Raw genomic sequence first — 19,682 nt, 5'->3', positions numbered from 1 at the left:
AGAAACAGAAGCGAGGGTGAATCCCAATCCCAACAAGGGACTAAGAATAAATCTCTTCCGGTAGCCGAGCTACTGCATCAACTGGGATGGGGTCGACAGATCTGCAGCTCGATTTGGAGAAGTCGAATTGACAAAAGAAACAATCATGGCCTGAGGCAGAGAGCCGTCAGTGATGCTCCCGTGCCCTAAACAGGAAAGTGATACATCGAGCTGAGATGGAGTCAATACTTGGAAGTGGGGTCACTCTTGCCGTCCGATCAGGGAATCTCCAGGGAATCCTACATGACTACAACATCTATACAACAAGGTATTGCCATCCTAAAGAGACTGGGGTATACTACGGTGCCTACGAAGTAGTAGTAGCCAGTCCCGTGTGACCGACAATTGTGATAGTATCAGGTGGCAAGGAGTCTCTCGAGGCTGCAGTGTGACCGTGACCTCCTTTTCCCTGCAGATTTAGTGTTCCCAATCAAACTCATACACTAAATGTTAATGGAGGAGAAGAAGGACACAAGCATCACTGGTTCCACCCCACCTGATCCATCATGTCTGCCGCAGGAACCAACGTTTGAGTCCCAGTTTGACTTCCCGCGAGTGGCTCCTCGTCAGAGACATACACATCTTAGTACATAGTATATACTACGCTCGCGAGTATCAACATGGATCTATGAAATTCTTTCTTTGACTACGGTAGTAGTCGTACTGGCTGACCGCTTGATTCTTAGTCAACCCAGTCACCGAAGAATAATTCTAGTGAGGTCACTGCGCTTTGGGCATCTCGTGGGGTTATTATCGGTGGGTTCTGTAAGGGGACCATTCGACATTTTGCCGATCAGGAAGTTTATAAATACAGAGTACTCCGCAAGTAGATACTATATTCTTATCCTGGCTGCCTGGTCGTCAATTTCAAATTCGGCTGTATATAAACATCCCGCGGACAAAAATGGCGAACTGCAGATTTCCATGGGCCTCGGGCAACAAAAAACTTCCATCAACATGTAACATCCATACTATTATTAGAGGGTCATTAAATTCTCCTGATAACACAACTAATGTCACATTTCCCGCAATCCATCCTGTTTTCTTCTTTTCCCCCTTTCTCTTTTCCCGGTTTTTTTCCTTTTTTTTTAAATTCTTTTTTCACCTTCCTGGCAGCTTAACCCTACGTTCTATACACATGCGTAACCATAACCAAAAACTTGTCATCGAATCATGAGCACAAAATCCATAAACTCGTCAAGTCGTGACCAGACTCCTCTTTATCCCTTTTTCGACAGCGCCTTGGAACTGCGCGCCAATCCAATGCAAAACTCCCCCCAGTCATCGCCGCTGCTGCTCGTCAACACCTCCTCGGCGATTGCCTCTTCCAGTCGCTCTCCGTATCTCCGACGGAATTCGCTTTTCACCTGCTCCAGATGGCGCGGCTCCCAATGCAATCGGACCAGCCGCGAAATCAACAATTCCGATCGCTCCTTGCCCGTCCGCGATTCCCGCAGGGCCTGATGGAGAAGAAGAGCGTCGCGCATGGGTCGGTTGATCACTCCGTTGAGTATATGCGCCAGAGTTTCACCCTGTTTCCATCTAGTTAATCAAAAATCCTGTTTCAAAAAATTAATTATATCACGCCTAAAACATACCACAAGATTCTGCGACTTGGAAATCATAGCACGGGCGAAATTCCGGCCATAGATCCGCTCATACAAGCGGAGAACCTCCCGCAGGTGGGAGTCGCTCCGGCGAACAATGATATAAATCATCGCGGTTTCACCTCCATGCCGCGACACCAACGCCTTGTGCAGCTCGTTGACATCCCGTTCGATCAACTCGTCATCGAGGGGCTCCCGTTCACTCTGCCGGTTTGCCTCTAGGGCCATTAATACAGCTGTTCGGAATTTGTCGGCCTTCAGTTCGGCCTTCATGCATTTCTCCAGACTATCAAGGTACCGTGAGTCGCGGAAGCATTCTTTGATCGCACGGATCTCACTGTTGCTCCGGCCAAACAGCGATTCAATAAGCAGCTCGCGTCGGGACGTACTTGACTGGTAGTAACAGTTGGCCCAGAACGCCTCGGATTCCCACCGGCCCAACGCAGTTGCATAGCACACCTTGCCAAAGGTACTATTGCCCAGCTTCAGACGAATGTGCTTGGCAAGATTGACGCTTTTGCCGTGCAGCTTCACATGCTTCTTGTACTCCGCCCGGAGGTCCAAGATCTCCTCGCTGGTCAAATGGGGCAGCACACGGATGAGCGTCTTGCTATCGATGCTGCGGGTATGCGATAGGGCATCCTGCATGGCCATGGCATCGGGTTCAGGGTCATAGAAAGACACCTTCTTGCGTGGTGTGCTAGGTTCGATCAGCATGACGGCTTGTTCTTGCGAACCAGGTCGCTCCTGTCGGACACGGCTCCTCTCGCGCTTGGAACGATCACTTTTCGGCTCCTTCAGTTCCCTCTCATCCTTTGATTTCTTCCTCCGATGCTTTCTTAGCCCGCTCGAGTCAGAGCCGCCATCCAGGGGCTCGAGGTCCGACACATCTTCATCCCGTCTAGAAGGAATGACGATCGGAGAGGGCATAGGGGAGATACTCTGGTACGTCCCCTTGTATGGCTCCAGCATCGGACTAACCGGTCGGAGGCCAGGATCGGGGCCTGCAACCGACAGATTGTTGCCCGAGGAGAGGGAGTGACTCTTCGGACGAGTGCCCGTCCGGTCTCCGGGCACGATTTCAACATACTGTTGTCCGCTCTCCGGACGGCTGGTGGGAATCTTGGAGAACTGCGGGTTTGCGGAGTATTTGATGTTTGAGTGCTGCGATGGTTGACCCCTGTCTGCTTCTCCCGGTTTCGTGTATTGAGGTGCTGCGGTATATGAGACAGGCTGCTTCGATGCGCTCTTGGAGGTATATTGAACTTTCGGGTCAATCTGCGCGTACTGGAAAGCAGGCGGGTTGGCGTACGGGGTCTTCGCATTGGTGTCGCTTGATACAGAGCGTTTATGGGTTGGAGTACTGGCCGTGGGAGTGTACGCATGGGGGCCAGACATTGAGACGGGACGACCGCCCCATGATGGATAAGGGTTCGACTGGGCTTCCAGATTCGCGTACTGAGGCATTGGAAACGCCGGCGCTGTGGTTGTCGCCGGCTGCGGAAACGCACCCGGCATGTACTGTTCGCCGGCTTGCGATGACGGTGGTACGAACCCTGGGCGCTCACACTCGGGAATCGTCGCCCAGTCCGGTTGCGCATGAAGGTATTGACCGGGCGTCGCATACTTCCACGCGCCCGGTTTGGCGTAGCTAGGATGGCCGCCAAGCGCTTCCTCGCTGGAGCGTCCCGAGGTGGGTTCCTTTCCGGCGCGCCGGTCTCCATTCAGCGCGCCAGACATCATTGCACCGTTGACTTGAGACGACGAGGTCCGAGGAGTAGCCATGTACCCGTAGTAGTCGCGCTCGAGTCCACCAGGAAAATCCCCATAGGCCAGTCCCTCGTCGTCCGACTCCGAGTAGACATCATCCGGGGGAGCATCGTAGCGCACCGGCCGAAGGTTAGGGGACCGTGAAGGATCAGTGTTGTCGCGTGGATAAGTATAGTGGCCCAAATCCGGGCCAGAGGGAAGATGGCCGGCGCTGGTCCGGTAACCACGGCTCCTTGATCTCGCTCGCAGGTATTCGTCTGCGGGTTCGGAAGACAGATATGTATTTCCCCGGGCAGAAGCGTGCGAACTGGAGCGCTGTCGAGATTTGGAACGGCCACGCGACCGTGGGTCGTCGGCCTGGAGAGACATGGATGACGAGTGACTGGAACCAGCGATCGCGGCAAGGGACCAACCCAAAGATCAGGACGATTCCAACACCCCGCGCGATTTCAAGCTTAAATTAATTAGTGTTTTACGACCGGCAGGGTCAGGCACGATATCAGAGCGACAGTAATAAATTCAGACCCGCGAGAACAGAATAACACAGGGGAGATGGATTAGCGCGGGCGGGATAATGCGTGGGCAATGGTAGGGAAAACAATAAGGAAATGAGAAGAGCGCGATCGAAGCGCCAGTCACCAGGCACACTCCACTATCTTTGAATTTAGTTTGTTGTGGCCGAGGCTGGACATAATCAGAGCTAGTTCAGTAGGGATCATCGGAGGTTGCATCCCATTTCAGGTGAAATAGCAATCGAATGGTCTCATGGCGCGACGCCTCCTCAAACGCGACGGGAACGAGGGAAAAAGACAAGAAAAAGCAAAGATGTCCCTCGTGGTCATTGGATCATGGACAGACGAGCTTTTCGAGTCCTCGTACTGAAGAGGAACGAATCAAGGCTTACCGCCCCTTGGAGCCGCACCAGAGCTACTGCATCCTATGAAGCTGACGGGAATTGGAGCCAAGCCCACAGGTCGGGCGGTCAAATCTCACGAATGACAGCGACAGTTGTTTCTTCCCCACTTCCAATCACTCGCACTTGTGACTCCCTGCCGGAGTTGCCGCTCTTTCCCCGCCCGTCATTGGTCCTCGGAGCTGCCGCTGACAGTGTGGATCCATTCTGCAGTGCATCCCATACGACCTCCTCCAACTATTTAGTATTTACGAGTACTCCTACACCAAGTGGTAGTATGTGTCCGTATATGTTTGGATCGTACGGGCACATTCAGCGGTACCACGTTGCGTAGCCCCCTATTTCTACGTGATCTTCCCCATAGGCAACAGTGCTACGACATCTCCCTCACGGATGGTTACCTCACGGCTACCTACATCGTGGGTATCTCCGGTGGCTCCCAGGGTAACTACTAGGTCCGAGAATGAAGTAACACACTCAAGCCGACAAATGGCAATCTGGTTGGTATCAAGCAAGGTCGCGACATGCGCATAAGGGGAGAATCAAAAGTCTTTTAAGGTACAAATGATCCCATTCGCAAAACCATCCTTCTCCGCAGAGCAAATGATGGCTGCAAGCGTTAACAAAGGAACCAATGAACGTCAAAAAAAAATACAGGTCCTGAAAGTAAGAACGGGCAAAATTGGGGTTCGAGTAACCAGGATAAGGAAATGATCAACGGGGAATACGTCGAGAAAAGAAACAAAACTATGGGTCACGGTCGGGGGCTCAGAATCAAAGACGTCGAAACATCAAGGGGTAATATCAGTAAGAACATAAATGGTATAAGGAGTGTCAACAGAGCATCACATAATAGGGATATCAGGAACACAATTCAACCCGCTTCTGTCAATTATGCTTTCAAGGCAAACGGAACCAGTAGAAACTGTACCAAAGACATATGATGGAGTAGATGGGGGACCCGGAAGAGAAGATACAAGCATGCGTCGCTGTATCCTTTTGCCCCGGATTCCTTCAGACAAGAAAGGGCATCTTCACGTCGGCTATCTCGCTTGCCTAAAGGTGTTCCTTGTGGAGCTCCGTTTGTCCCACGTACAAGAATGATAGGGAGAATGGAAATAAGAAAACAAAAAAAAAAAAAAAAAAAAAAAAAAAAAAAAAAGGAATAAAAAGAGTAGAATAGTACCATGAAGTACACAAGGGGCTGGTTTATCTCGGACCAACCAGAATATCAAACTGGCGGTTGAGATAGAGCTGATCCAGAGATCGCGTACATTCGGTAAGTAGGGGGCTGGTACCCGTATGGGAATAGACATCATCAAGTGATACTTGATTCGCGAACAGCATCCAGCAGAGTGAGAGGGCCACTATCGTACTCGAGGCCCCTGGTCGAGGGGGCCCAGCCTCCCAGCATACATCTTCTTCGAGGGCCCAGCACTGGGGACGGGAGTTTTCCAATTCAAGCGGCTTGTCCTCCATCGCTCATACCAGACTACCCGACTGGCCTCGCGTAGTTCGGTACGCCAGTCGCTAAAGACGGACTCCTTGAGCCGGACGAAATCGCAGTGCTCAGCATCATAAGGATCCGCAAATCCCCAGGGGAATCTGCGACCGACGGGCTCATCACCGGCCTCCAATGAGTGGGGATCAGGGGACAAGATGGAGAAGGGCAGAATCTGAGGGGGAGCTTGCGTTCCAGACCCTTGGCTCTTGGTGGATGGTGAGCCGGGCTCTTTCTGGCCGTCCCCGGCGTTGTCAGGTGTATCTTCTTCTTCCTCATCAGCACTCTCCGAAGACGTGTATTCTTCCTCCTGGTCCTCCAGGGTGAGGATCTCGAGAGGGTCAATGTTGGCCTTCTTTAAGCTGTCCCAAACCGCCTTTCGCAGATACGACATATGTGCTGTAGTAATCGTGTCGGCCTTGCTGATGACTGGGACCACGGTGGTCTTGCCCAACACGGTTCGCAGCACCTGAATATCGAGGTTCTCATCTAGAACACCAATGACTGGCGAGTCGGAAGCCTTGGGGGTCCCTTGCGCAGCTCTTTTTGCAGCCGCGATGTTCTCATCCAAGCGCACAGGGTCGAGGAGCAGGAATGTGCAGTGAATATGGGTGTCACGCACTCCGGGCGAACGAACGACTTTCATCTCTTCGCTCAGGGTCTCTTCAAATTTACTTTCCAGAAAGCCGGTCACGCCACGCAACTGGATGTCGACAATATTTCTCTCAAACCCCTGAGAGTCCCACAGGGTTAGCCCGACGCGTTCCCCATCGATTTCCGTTTCGAGGTATTCAGAGGTGTAGCCCTGGTTGGCAGGTTCATGTCGATGTTGGTATTCCATTTCCTCGGCGGGGCGAGAGGGATGCTTGTGAGCTGGCATGGCCAGAGAACTTTTCAAAAAATTCAGAAACTCGGTTTTTCCCGAATTGCGGGCGCCAATGACAAGGACGCTGTGCGAACAGTTAATGCGGGTCTGAGGTGAAGGCAATGAGTAGAAAGGGCCTTACTTGTACGGAGTAGGGTCCTTGCGCCGACGCAGCCTACGCGGGTTGTTGACGGTACTCACAGCACTGCTCGCATAGCTATAACGCCCGCGGTGTGTCATGCTTTCTGTGCGTGCGTAAGGGTCGTAGTCGGTACTCATCGAGTTGCGAGAGGGAGGTTGCTGTAGTTGGGGTGAAGGGGTGCTATTCGAAGGAGCGGTAGTGTTATTGGCGTGCCCTCGCTCTTCACCTCCAAAACTCTCCAGGATTGGGGCGGGAGATAGGTCGGGCAGGCGAGGAGGTTGCTTCAACATTGCTCCCTGTCGACGTAATTCCTCTTCGATTGCTTGGGATTTGGAATTCTTCTTGCTCTTGCTTGCGAGTGGTTCGATGGACTTCGGACGACGGAGGAAACCTAAAGAGGAATTCCTGCGTTGATCTTTGTTGGTGCTACCGTTCTCAATGTCGGAGGGATCATGGTGTCCCGGGGAACGGAGTCCAGAAGTTGCAGTAGCCATTGGGTCTTATTTTTCGGGTGGCTCTTTCCAATCACCCGATTGCTGGTAACACGGATGGGGTTTCGGAGGTACTTTGGCGCAAAAGTGGGGTAACTGTGAATGGCTTGTTTCAGATAAGAGAAATTCCCTTTTGCCCAAGATTCACTCGATGTACTATCGTGACGAGAATGGATCTGGTTGACTCCGTTACCTAGCAACTTCCCCGGCAAAGTACACAGTCAGTCAATGTTCTCGAAGGCTCATGGGATTGTCAAGGGTCATCCAATTGCATACGAACAGGCCCTCTTTTAGTCCTGCTCCTAAAAATACGATCAACAAGCTAAACGGTAAGCACTTACAGATCCTCAGCTGTCGCGAGCCGCACTCAAATCAAAATAGCTAAATATTTGTATGTGTCTTGGTGCTCTGTTGCACCAGCTTTTTTTCGCAATAGAGTCTTTCGATTGACCGTGATGGAGTTCTTTGAACTCGGGTCAGGGCGCAAACAATCGGGAACGATTCAGCGGCAAACTCAAAAACAAATATGTCCGAATACGTCAGATTGGAATTGACAATTCACGATTGATCAACATTCACAAGCCCAGCAAGTGTCTGTTGAGGCAAGCCTGATGTCTCTGCTAGAGGACGAAATATACGCTATCGAAGCGACTGTTAGGGGTGAAGCTATAGCTCAAACGAACCACAGCTGTTCCGTTTTTTCTTTTTTTCTTTTTTAATTCATTTTCTGTACTTCGATCTTAGCTCGAAGGAAAGAAACCAAAAGAATGTTGTGAAGAAGCCTGCTCACAGCATCCGACTCAAGCGGCGCATTAACATGAAACGGAAAGAAAAGGGGAAAAGAAATTGAGATTGAAGAGAAATAGTGGAAGGGACGAAGCGAAATGAGAGAGCGTTGGACGACTGATAATGATCGGCCTGAGAACGGATATTAGAAGGACAATGCTTTTCCTCTATCCGATCTGCCAATATCTAAGACTTTTGCTTCGCTCTGAGAGCACACACGAACTCAGGTCCAGGCTGCCTGGTGATTGTTCAGCTCGTCGGAACGTCAGAGCTCACCGATGCTGGAACTCTTTGTTTGTTTCTTTTCTTTTTTTTTTTTCCTTCTTTTTTCTCTTTCCCTCGTGGACGGGGACTTTTTTTTCAGTACAGCGGAGAAGCGATTCAGGGGCAACGCAAAAGTAAAGCCGCAGGCTTTCCAGAATTCCCCCACTGCTCTAAGTGCTTTTTAGGTTAGGTTGGGCGCCGAGCAATGCTTCTGAATGGATGAAGTGCTTGCCGTTTAGCTCTGGTCGTCGGGGGACACTAGCCGGTTTTGCGATTACAGTAAAGTTACTGAGAAGTACAGGACCCTCCAGAGTCCAGAAGAGCTTTGCGATTGAAAAGGGGGGTGTTGTTGCTGGATCTGGGATGATAGCTATACTTGAGAATCCTGGAGGCAAACACTGTTGGGGCGGACCAGGTAATTGACGCCATAGGCGATCCTCGTTCAACTTACCTCATCAGTGGGATTTCTTGTTGTTGGTATACTACCCGAGTATCTGAAGTAAACAAACGATAGGCAGTACCTCTGATCCATGGAAATATCAATACCGTATATAAGTATGGTACGATACGGAATTACGTAAGGTCCATAACTCAGCCGTCTTTTCAGACTAAAGCGCACCTTTTTTTTGGGATCAATTGATGATCAATGTCCACACGTGGGTATGTGACATCCCCTCAACTCATTAGACATGAGCGTGCTGCAGATGCCATGCATTTCCGCCCGCCCTGCTGTTGATTAATCAGAAATGCTCCATTTTTCCACAATTCAATCGATCCAAATCCATGGACCTGTATAACCGGTCCAACCAACATGGACATCGTGCCCACCTCCCTTTTTGGATCGAGACCTAGAACCTGGTATCAGTACAGGAGGTATCGATACCGTAAGAACCGAGATTAACTGGCAAACCACGTTTAATTGGCTCCAGTTCGGAGCTTTTTCCCATGAACCCGCATTGTGAGCTGTTCCAAACTTACGACTCACTCGTAGGCCAAGCTACCAATTACACTTTAGAGTCTCCTCCTCCTCGTGATGCAATTTCCCTACAAGGTTTCAACCCTCAGAACTTAATACCTGCCAATGAACCATGGATACCAATACCAACGGTCATGTTGACCGTCGAACATGCACTCAGACGGAATACGGAGGTCCAAGTCTATTCTTCCCGTCCACGGCCCGATAGTCTAACTCGTCCAGCACATCTTCAATGCCTTGAATCATGTGGATCTCGGAGCCCATTAGAACTATACACTCACCGACAACCGAAGCTTACCAAATAAGGCAAAGCGGGGATCTGAAACAACAACCTACATTGATTGCCATCATTTCTCTTTCCTTTTCAAACTGGGACTCCTTAAAGTCTATCAACACAGATGTCCCGCAGTTAGGGCAGAACTTGTGCGGTTTTGTTCTGTTCCCGAATCGGTACTCCGCGAGCTGGTCCTCTCCGCGACGGAAGACTACATCCTTTCGAAGAGGATACACCAGGAGATAGCTATTCTTCGTGCAGATGGAGCAATTGCATCGGTTGATTTTGATGGTCTTCAACGGTGCTAGGGAGAAGGAAAATCGAACGGCGCCACAGTGACAGTTGGCGTTGTACGTTTCCATGGCTGACTCTTTGTCTCAGGTTGCAATAGCCTAACTCAGGTAAGATGAAGTCAACAAGGCAACAGATGGGGCTCTCGGCGATAAATAAAGGCTATCAGCTTGTTCAATTTCAACAGGGCTACAGCCAAGACGTCCGTTAAATAACGATCTCTTGCTGACGAGGCTTATTCGGGACCCCTCAGGTGCATGAGGCATGGCTGGCTGCATTGGTTCCTCGTTATCGTTGATCTATTTCTGATAGACATGATGACGAAGCTACCGGTCAGGCGATAAGTTGACAGCATAGTCGACGTTGACTAAACATAATTCCCAAATCTTTAATTGGGTGCTGTCACTTGTAAGGATGAACCCCTCGGTATTCAGGCCGACCAACGAAGGAACCCATGTCTTCGATCTACACGTTTCTCGGTACGGAGTAGATATGAATGGATATCCACATTCATATGGGGGGCAAGAGATACTCATGATCATTGAAATCAAATGTAACGGTTTCAAGTGAAGCGAGGATTTATCAACTCCTTCATTGACTGCTCATATGATAAAGCTGTTGATGTATCAAATTGCGATTCAATCAAAAAGGAAAGAGGCTCTCCTCCCACATGATACTCCGTACTCCAATTACAGTCCAAAAGACGCCTGAGGCGACTGTAGGCAGAACCTACCTGACATGTCACTAGGCCCGGAAGGGCTAGAGCCTTCGAATCTTAGTTGCAGCGCTAATCAATAGGTAGTGATTCTTAATTAACTGAGAAACACTCCGTAACGATGGCTCATTGTGTGGCCGGCATTTAATTGCGATCGCAGATTGTCGTGTCGATCCCCATCATATCTGACACAATTTAAATTGGTCTGTTTGACTTCTGCAAATGAAAAGAGCGAACGCTATATAACATGTTCAACACATCCATTCAGGGGCACAATCCCCGAGATTAAGTCCCCACAAGCAGCTTATGCACAATGACCGTTGTAAAGGCAGTCGATCCGTCCAACTAACCTGACTCCGTTTGTTGTCAATGCTCTTCCAACGTCTGATTCTCCCAGATTCGGAAAGGAAGAACGACACATGGGCTACTCGGGCACACTTTGTCCCTCACCAGTTTCTTGAATTTCGGTCCATTCGGCCCCGCAACGTACTTTTTCTGTCCAAACAGTTCCGGCCCTCCCGGCAGCGCATCGTCTCCCCACTGGCCGTTGAAATTCAACCAGTTGACTGGGTACCCAGAGTCATAGGCCTGGAATGTTTCCTTAGAAGCATCATAGCTATAAACATAGGCACTCAGGATCGGGTCCCACAATGTACCAGAATCAGTATGGTCCACAATCAGCCCATCAGGGAGGTTGAAGCCGGGAATAGTGTGATCATGTTTCCTGAGTCAAGCCTCAGCCTCGCATTATCTATGGCCAGAAAACGCTTGGAAGTACATACCCAGAAATGGCATAATTAGCATGGGTACCGTTCCCTGAATATGCAATCGGACGCTTGCCGATTTTCTCCGTTGCTCCATACGTAAACGCCTGCCCCGAGGCATGCTGGCTGTACCAGATTGCTTGTGGGACACCCTCCGAGAACCGTATCATATTATGCTCCCTGTCGAGACCACATCAGTTTCTGAAGTCGATTTGTTTCTTGACCTTGTCACTGACCAGTCTCCGATATGGTCCCCGAACTCCATTGCTAAAACTGTGTTTCCCTGGTTAAAACTACAAATATGGTAAGCGTGGGGAGAATTACCACTGTAGGCGAATATCACTCACGCATAGAAGTAGAAATAAAAAGCGTCCAGGGTCCCGTCCCCGTGGTCACGAAGAATGATGGTTGAAGAGATTGCGTCCTGCGTTCGACCGTCTTGGTCAGGTTTAACCCCTCCAAACCATGAAGGCTGAGGGTCAGCATCGATTCCTTCCTTTGAAGTCAAATAAACGCTCGTGTTGCCAAGGTTATTAAACTGGTCAAGGTTATCAAGAGTCGTCGCCGACGGGGCCTTGTCGATAGGTTTCCAATTCACCATCGGCGTGGTGTGTACAAGCTGCTCCCCGATGTCAGAGGGCATATATGCTTCCTCACTATGTAACCAGACCATCGGTGCTAACGAGTTATTAGAATATTTTCTGTAAAAGATATTGCGTGACTCACCATATTCCAATACATAACTCGGTACTGTTGTTGCAGTCACATCTCGTAGCGAGACATGGAATGTTGCCTCTACGGGACGAGGTATTGCACTCAGTACATGTATTTGGAGAGAGTAAATCCACGAGAGAGTTGGAGTCCACATCTTGACCCCAGGGTTATAAGGTTCAAGTTGATCGCTATGGTGAGCGTGTCTTGGACTAATCAAACATTCCCAGGCCGTCTTTCCTACGCATCGCTCTTTCCTTCAGCAGCATCGTGTCTCCCGAGTTTAAAAAGCTTTGAACCTCCCCTCAGACTTGATCACGGGAGACAGGGTCCAATAACCCGTCATAGGAACTGATGCGGGAAAGTAATGCAGAATGCAGACCGCAGCTGACCATCCGATTACCTCCAGCATCCCGGGTCATCGCATCCGATTGATTCTCATAAATCGGCTAACTGATAGGTACCAGAGCCAATGCCTTTGTGCTCTGGGACCACGCACGGCTCAGAGCTGGTCGGATCGGACCTTATCTTTTGATCAGGATCTTCATCTCACTGCAGTCTGATTCTCGGGGACTATCTCAGCCCTCTGCGACTAGCCAAAGTTATTTCTGCACTAGACAACATAAACACGCCCAATGAATAAGATCCGAGGTCGAACGTGGCTTGTGACCGACAGGTCACGTTAGGCATCCCGTGATATCATCGGGAATTCTGCCATCCCTGCAGTGATCACCCGCCTATTTCAAAGTATGCCTACTGACATCAGGTATAATATCCGATAGATACTCTACCTAGAACAGCATCCCACCGGCCATGTCAACTGCGCAAACGCTGACAATACAATTCATGCCCATACCCTATATACACAAAGTCCAAAGTCCAAAGTCCTGTTAACAATACACCTCATCCCTCCAAAGTCAAGCAACAGATAAAAAGTCCCCTCCCCTAGAATTCCTCCCAGATACCGAACCCCCAACTAACCCATCTAACAAGCATCATAAAGCACTTCCGTTCTGCTTATTCTTCTTCTCTGCCTGTTTCATCAACTTGAAAACCCTCAAATCCAATGGGATCTTATCCCCCAGCCACGTCGCCCGCTGTGTATGATTGCGCTCTTCTTCCTCCTCATCTGTATTCGGGTGAAGCAGCGCACTCAACGGTCCCCGATTAATGATAAGCCAGGGAATGAACGCCCCAAACTGCGCCGGAGTGAAAATGTTAACTTCGAACATGGCAATGGGGTGAGGTCCAAGTGGTCCTTCGAAGAATCGGTAGATGCGTAGCTCGGGGACTATGGGTCATTGAAGTCAGTAACCGCTTCTCTTCTCTGACACGGCGGGAAAACAGAAAATAGGAGGATTGATTATACATTCACGGCGGACTCGCTCGTAAAGAGCCCTTGCGTATGCGACTTGGTCGGGATTATTCTGTTGGTTTAAACCATGTCAGTTATGACCACTCATTCGGCGTATGCAACATGATAGATAGATAGATGAAATAGATAAAAACGAACCTGAAAATGGTAGATATGGACATCGAATCCCCCGCGTCGATCTTTTGCCAGCGGATCGGGGAACTCTTCATATGCTTTGCTTAGAATGCCGTGTTGGGGGTTCTTGACGGTTTTGCCATCTTCGTGTAATTCTCTATACGACCCTTGTTAGTCTCATCGTACTTGCTAAAGACTAATAATATACTATACATACACAGGCAGCGGCTCCAAACCCTCATACCCCTTCAAAGGCGAGGGATAATCAAAAGCAAATTGATCAGTCATTGCGTTGAATCGTTGAAACTCCCGGGTCGCAGAAAGGAAAATATGAGGGGCGAGTAAAGAGGGGAAGTACGTAGATATAGATCGCAGGGAGGGGGATCTTAATAACCGGTCCACTATACACGGCTTATTATAAGATATTGGGGCAGGTAGATTATAAGGTAGTATGTATTTAGTAATAAATCAATTTCTTGTAAGTAATCAGTTTCTGAATTGCTGATATATTCCAATGATGTGATTATGTGGATTTCTTGTGATATTGGGAATTAATTAGAAATGGATGGGGTTCGTTCCGCACTTTGACAAAAACGCGGAATAGAAGGTTTTCTTGGCGTGTTGATGGATCTGGGATCTTATCAGATCTAGACTCTTTTTGGCAACTTTTTTTTTGGATGTTTGTCGTTTGTCGGTCTATTTTAGGTTGGTGAGTTGGTTTGCGGTTGTTAATTTGACTTAAGGTTTGTGTAGAAGTAGAATATTCTGCATGGTGTTCGTTTAGTTGGTCTGTTATGGGGCCTCGTTATATATTTTTCTGTAGGCTAAGATGATCGCGGTATAAGAGGGGGATGGCTCATGCATGTATGCTGTTCATCTCATCGTTATTCATGATCAAATACTGGATGTGTAAAAGTATTTACTACACAAAAAAGAGAATCCCCAATGGTAATAATACCAGCTTCCAGACGCCAAACCCAATTCACGTTTATTTTATGGACTTCACTACCAAGAAGCCTTAACATCAATATGCCCATCCTCATTGACATACTTTCCGCGGTCCCATTCTCGACCTTCGCCTTTCTTGGACCACTTCACATCCTCTAATCTACCCTCAGAATCGCCGGTGGTAGGCGTAGTGTTGCTTTTCCACTGCTTCACAAAAGTGTCATCGAAACCAGCTTCGCGCAATCTGTCCTCGCCTCTTTGCTTCCAACGGGCTCGGTCACGGACTGCTTCGAGAGCGAGCTCCCAATCATCATCTCCGGTCATAAGGCCGGCCACAGGGCGGCGGCTGGGCTTGCCACTAGCATTCTCGTCGTCATCTTCTAGTTGCACATCCAAAGTAGGGTCGTAGTCCGGGGCGAAATGTGCGTCAATGTTGCTCATGTTGGGTCTGTAGGCACCCCGTCCTCGAGAACGAATCGGTGCTGCACCAGTAGAATTAGTTGCCTGCGGAGGCAGGGGCCCAACAAGGTCCTCAAGAGGGTCTGATTCATATCCTGGCTGTTGATCTTGAATAGCTACCGGGTGCAGCGGCGATGATGCCTTGACTTTACTCGTAGAACTCCTCTCTGGGGAACATTGCTCACGATCTCTACGTTTGCGTCTATCATTCGAACTAAGCGATCGAGACCGAGACCTTGAAGGTGACCTCGAGCGCCTCCGTTGCCGATGGTGGCGACTGCGAGACTTCGTTACTCGATCCTCTTGCGGGGATCGACTGCGCGACCTGGAATAGGAACGGTGCCGACGACTTCTTCGCGAAGATCTGTGTCGATCTTCATCCTCGCCGTAGGAATCACGCCTCCGCCGATGTCGATGGGAGCGATCTCTGTCCGCCGAAGCCGAGCGGCTTCTATGCCTTCGCCGATAGGAGTTATGTCTATCTTCACGGTCGTATTTTCTGTCCCTGTGCGATTTGCGATCGTCTGATCGGGGTTGACGGCTATGAGGATCTTTTCTTGAATCGTTTGATGAAGAAGCTGGCTGGTTCCGTAGCTGTCGCATTCGTTCTCTAGCTTCCCTCTCTTCCTTTCGCTTCAATGCGGAATTGTGATTGTCTGTTTCTTTTATGATGTGTCTCAAGAATCGCGTATTCGGTTTAGGAGCAGCACCTGTAGGCCTGCAATGGCTACTCGTCAGCTTTGGTGGATTTGAGACAGGGAAGTGGCTACTAACCTCTTCGGCATATAAGCACCCATCCCCAGGGCAGAGTACTTTAGCGAACTGTCTCGCGCTTCATTTGCGAGGACTTGCGCAACGTAGTCATCATCATCAAGGCTGCCATTCGCTCTCCCAGTGTGGGGTGGCATCGTAGCTCCGAGGTAAGTAGTGTGTACACGGGAGGAAGATTGTTGATATAACCTGGACGGGGAGATATGCTATTAACTAGGTAATTGACAGAGACGGTTTAACACTGTGGCACTGTACAATATAATTAAAGCTTGAAAAGAGCACCCCGTCAGTTGCACCGATTAGAGATCGGCGATATCAGGGAAATGGCGAATTAGTCCATCATACTTGCCGTCCTTTGCCTGGGGAACCCTTCACCGCCTGCAGGGAAGATCAGCGGTCTTACTATTTTTGTTTATCTCCGCATATTCTGCCGACGCGCTACAATTATCAGCGCATTGAGGGGCTTATCGTTGACATTCAACCACTTCGGTACGGCTCGAATATACCAGTCAATCGACTTAATACCTTGCCACTGTCGCAAAATACTACCACACAGACTTCGCCTACGAAACCATGTCTGATGTTAACCCCGCGGAAATACTGGAACAACTCCAGCAACTACAGAAAGAGAGCGGAGATTTAAAATCGCAGCTCGCGATTCTTCGTATCAGTGAACCGATCTTTTCGCCTGATGCCGAGAATCAGAGTCAATCCTTGTCCAAACGCACTTCGGATGCTTCTGCGATCGATAACCCCACGCCGGCTTCCCTCGAGGCCGACCTAACACACTACAAGGTGCGGATGCTGTTTGTTTGTAATAGATACGCATACTGATGTTTGCGGCGAAGGAACTCTTCTCAAAATTACGCTTTTCATATGTCGAGCAAGTGACGAAGGAAAAGTTTCTGCGTGCCATTGTCGGCGATCCTCCCCTGGTAGTCGGCCATAATGAGAACGTGGAACTTGAAACACAATTAGCGGAGGTGAAAGCGGAGCTAAAGGCAAGCAAAGAAGAAGTCCGCATGATGATTGAAGAAATGGAGAAAACAGGCCGAGACCTCGCCAATCGTAAGTCTTTCATGTGTCTTCTACAATGCTCCCTTTTAGACTTTCTGGTTCTAGCTACAATCCGGTAGAGAGCACAGAGGAAAAGCAAGATATACTGACGATTATGTCATCACAACAGGATACAACAATGTCGAATTGCAGATGACGCAGCTCTCTACTTTGCCCGAATCCATCGAGAATCTAGAGTCTACAATTGCCGAACTGCGCGCCAAACAGGCATCTGATTCAGTCGCTTCATCTTCCCAAAATCTTCCGCTTCCTGCAACTTTGTCGCTTGTGGCTGAGCGAGAAGCAGAACTTGCTGCGCTTAACCGACAGCTTGCCGCAGTGCAAAATGCTTTACCTCGCAAGACGCGAGAGGCGGAAGCAATGGAGCGAGAGCTAGGTGTCCTTGAACGACGGAAGTCAGAGGCGATCACCCAGGCGAAAGAGGCGGAGAGGAAAAAGCAAGAGGGAGAAAGCGATGGACTGGAAGAGACAGGAAGATGGTACAGGAGTGCGGAAGAAGCACTTAAACACTTGGTGGGCGTTGAAGGATGATATCCACTTTGGCTAGGGTTTGGATGACTATAATATAATCGGGAATGGGCGTTACGGTAGTTACGGGGCCAGGATATGAGGATACAATAATACATTACTACAAGTACTCAGGAAATTTAAGATTCGGGTTTCGAAATGAGCCTGAAGGCTATCTTTTTGTTCATTGAATGGCATGATCGTACAACATCATACGCTATGCTGCAGTCACAGTTGAGGCCCCACATTTTTATGTTCCAAAACGAAACCCGTCCATACTCCGATTTAAATGATTTACTCATCATCCTCCTCAGCGGCATCGTCACCACCTGCGTTGGCAGAAGCGGCCTTCTTGCGCTGGACACGGCCAGGGCGACCACCACCGTAGGGAGAGGTGAGAGCGAAGTCGATGTGCTTCTGGGAGTCAAGACGGACCATGAAGGAGGGAACGTTGACAATCTGCTTGCCGACGCGGATGTGGCGCTGCTTGATCAGGACACGGGCGTGGTGGATGGACTTGGCAAGGCCAAGCTTGTAGACACAGGTCTGGAGACGACGCTCCAAGAAGTCCTCGACACGGAGGGCCAGGACGTAATCGAGCTTCATGCGGGACTCATCGAGCACACCGATACGGACCAGACGGCGAATCAAAGCGTTACCTTCGAAAAGACGCTTGGGGTCCTTCTCGTCGAGGGTGAGCAGCTCACTAAACTTGCAGTTAGATTCATGTCCGGACAAGCCCTATGTCGGGAGTCTCGTATCGGGAATTAGAGGCGCATACCGAGCAGCACGACGGATCTTGGACAGGGTGAGCTGGACACGCCACACCTCACGCTTGTTGCGCAGGCCGTACTCGCCGACAATCTTCAATTCCGAGTCACTAGTGAAAACAAGTTAGGAACATGAACACACGACATAAACAGAAGCACGCTTCTGATCAGTGGCCGGAGAGTACTAACAGACGAGCCGACTCGAAAGCTGCAGATATATTAGCATATGAATGGACTCCCTTGACAAATTATCAGATCTCAAATCGACAAGGTTACTTACGACGACGGGGGACCTTGTAGGTCTTGGAGTAGACGCGACTGTGATTCAAAAACGATTAGAATGATGCGACACAGCATCCATCATCATGAAGTCGAATACTCACGGAACGGGGGCCATGGCTGCTTAATTGCGCGTTGTCGCGGAGTTGTCGATACACCAAACTACACGAAAATCGTAGAGCTTCGAAAATGAGGTTGCGTTTTAGAGCGTAAGCGAGAGTGGATCGTAGTGGAGCCGAAACCGGCTTAGTGGCAGAGGGTTTCTGCCCCAAGGCCCTAATCGCTCTGACTAAGACTAGTCATGACACCCTGAACTGGAAGAGGTAATAGGGCATAGGGCTACAGCCCTGAGCGTAAGCGGGACGGCGCACTATGCATCCGAAGAAGTCTACACCATCGGGAAGGGCGGCAGAGTGAAGCACTTCGTTGTCGACAAGTTCCCAATTCCAGCACCACCAACACCGCCGACATGGGTCACTCTCACGGTTTGAGATCCGGCACTCGGGTATGTTTGCGAATGATGAAATCAACGATATTGTGCCGTTCGATGGGAAAGGGTGCGCTGACGACAATTTGATATGATAGTATGCCTTCAGCCGTAACTTCAAGGAGCACGGCCAGATCGCCCTGTCGACCTACCTGAAGACCTACCGGTACGCCGAAACCTATCGCGAAGATTGGAAGTGATTGTGTAAAATGTGCAGGATCTGATATTTTATATAGGGTTGGCGACATCGTGGACATCAAGGTCAACGGTGCCGTTCAGAAGGGGTCAGTTCATTCCGCCCATTGAAAAGCGACAAGTCCGTGTTGAAGCGGATTTGCGATTTGCCCTTGAAATTGTGTGGGATCGTTTGCTGAGACTGGAATAGTATGCCCTACAAGGTCTACAACGGTAAGACTGGTGTTGTCTACAACGTCACCAAGTCCTCCGTCGGTGTCCTCCTCTACAAGGTTGTCCGCAACCGCTACCTCGAGAAGCGCGTCAACATCCGCATCGAGCACGTCAAGCACTCCCGCTCCCGTGAGGACTTCATCAAGCGTGTCAAGGAGAACGCCGAGAAGAAGAAGCAGGCCAAGGAGCAGGGTGTCCACCTCCACCTTAAGCGCCAGCCCGTCGGTCCCCGTGAGGCTCACGTCGTCCAGGCCGCCGCTCCCGAGACCATCACTCCTATCCCCTACGACACCCACATCTAAACGAATAGAATGGTCAGGTCGATGCGGTTGTTTGGTGTTTCTGGGTTTTGCCATCTAAGGGTGGATTTTGCATTGA

General features: G+C 49.7%; 8 protein-coding genes across 8 annotated transcripts; 2 read left to right on the top strand and 6 right to left on the bottom strand.

Moving 5' to 3' along the window:
- Positions 1-1,259: 1,259 nt before the first annotated feature.
- On the bottom strand, positions 1,260-3,785 carry anxc4 (annexin ANXC4; the record flags this gene model as incomplete). The annotated part of the gene is made up of 2 exons (XM_001824580.3): positions 1,260-1,571; positions 1,638-3,785. The coding sequence occupies 2 exons, from the start codon at positions 3,783-3,785 to the stop codon at positions 1,260-1,262; spliced, it is 2,460 nt and encodes an 819-aa protein (XP_001824632.1).
- A 1,911-nt stretch (positions 3,786-5,696) lies between these two features.
- aspE (septin) lies at positions 5,697-7,331 on the bottom strand (the record flags this gene model as incomplete). The annotated part of the gene is made up of 2 exons (XM_001824581.1): positions 5,697-6,780; positions 6,838-7,331. 2 exons carry the CDS (start codon positions 7,329-7,331, stop codon positions 5,697-5,699), a joined length of 1,578 nt encoding a protein of 525 aa, XP_001824633.1.
- A 2,058-nt stretch (positions 7,332-9,389) lies between these two features.
- AO090020000292 (GFA family protein) lies at positions 9,390-9,990 on the bottom strand (the record flags this gene model as incomplete). Its single annotated transcript, XM_023238066.1, has 2 exons — positions 9,390-9,422; positions 9,691-9,990. 2 exons carry the CDS (start codon positions 9,988-9,990, stop codon positions 9,390-9,392), a joined length of 333 nt encoding a protein of 110 aa, XP_023092784.1.
- Positions 9,991-11,000: 1,010 nt separating this feature from the next.
- AO090020000293 (uncharacterized protein) lies at positions 11,001-12,071 on the bottom strand (the record flags this gene model as incomplete). The annotated part of the gene is made up of 4 exons (XM_001824583.3): positions 11,001-11,358; positions 11,417-11,578; positions 11,635-11,691; positions 11,746-12,071. The coding sequence occupies 4 exons, from the start codon at positions 12,069-12,071 to the stop codon at positions 11,001-11,003; spliced, it is 903 nt and encodes a 300-aa protein (XP_001824635.3).
- Positions 12,072-14,603: 2,532 nt separating this feature from the next.
- On the bottom strand, positions 14,604-15,913 carry AO090020000295 (uncharacterized protein; the record flags this gene model as incomplete). Its single annotated transcript, XM_023238064.1, has 2 exons — positions 14,604-15,723; positions 15,780-15,913. The coding sequence occupies 2 exons, from the start codon at positions 15,911-15,913 to the stop codon at positions 14,604-14,606; spliced, it is 1,254 nt and encodes a 417-aa protein (XP_023092785.1).
- A 436-nt stretch (positions 15,914-16,349) lies between these two features.
- AO090020000296 (uncharacterized protein) lies at positions 16,350-17,068 on the top strand (the record flags this gene model as incomplete). Its single annotated transcript, XM_023238063.1, has 3 exons — positions 16,350-16,571; positions 16,625-16,844; positions 16,986-17,068. The coding sequence occupies 3 exons, from the start codon at positions 16,350-16,352 to the stop codon at positions 17,066-17,068; spliced, it is 525 nt and encodes a 174-aa protein (XP_023092786.1).
- A 586-nt stretch (positions 17,069-17,654) lies between these two features.
- AO090020000297 (40S ribosomal protein uS4) lies at positions 17,655-18,527 on the bottom strand (the record flags this gene model as incomplete). Its single annotated transcript, XM_001824586.3, has 5 exons — positions 17,655-18,066; positions 18,142-18,240; positions 18,320-18,338; positions 18,411-18,448; positions 18,514-18,527. The coding sequence occupies 5 exons, from the start codon at positions 18,525-18,527 to the stop codon at positions 17,655-17,657; spliced, it is 582 nt and encodes a 193-aa protein (XP_001824638.1).
- Positions 18,528-18,878: 351 nt separating this feature from the next.
- AO090020000298 (60S ribosomal protein eL21) lies at positions 18,879-19,606 on the top strand (the record flags this gene model as incomplete). The annotated part of the gene is made up of 4 exons (XM_001824587.3): positions 18,879-18,914; positions 18,995-19,062; positions 19,133-19,180; positions 19,282-19,606. 4 exons carry the CDS (start codon positions 18,879-18,881, stop codon positions 19,604-19,606), a joined length of 477 nt encoding a protein of 158 aa, XP_001824639.1.
- Between the last annotated feature and the right edge of the window lie 76 nt (positions 19,607-19,682).

This window comes from Aspergillus oryzae, chromosome 6 (assembly GCF_000184455.2).
Source record: "Aspergillus oryzae RIB40 DNA, chromosome 6".
Taxonomy (NCBI): Eukaryota; Fungi; Ascomycota; class Eurotiomycetes; order Eurotiales; family Aspergillaceae; genus Aspergillus; species Aspergillus oryzae.
Note: the sequence above shows the minus strand (reverse complement) of the source record. Positions and strands in the feature narration are given on the sequence as shown.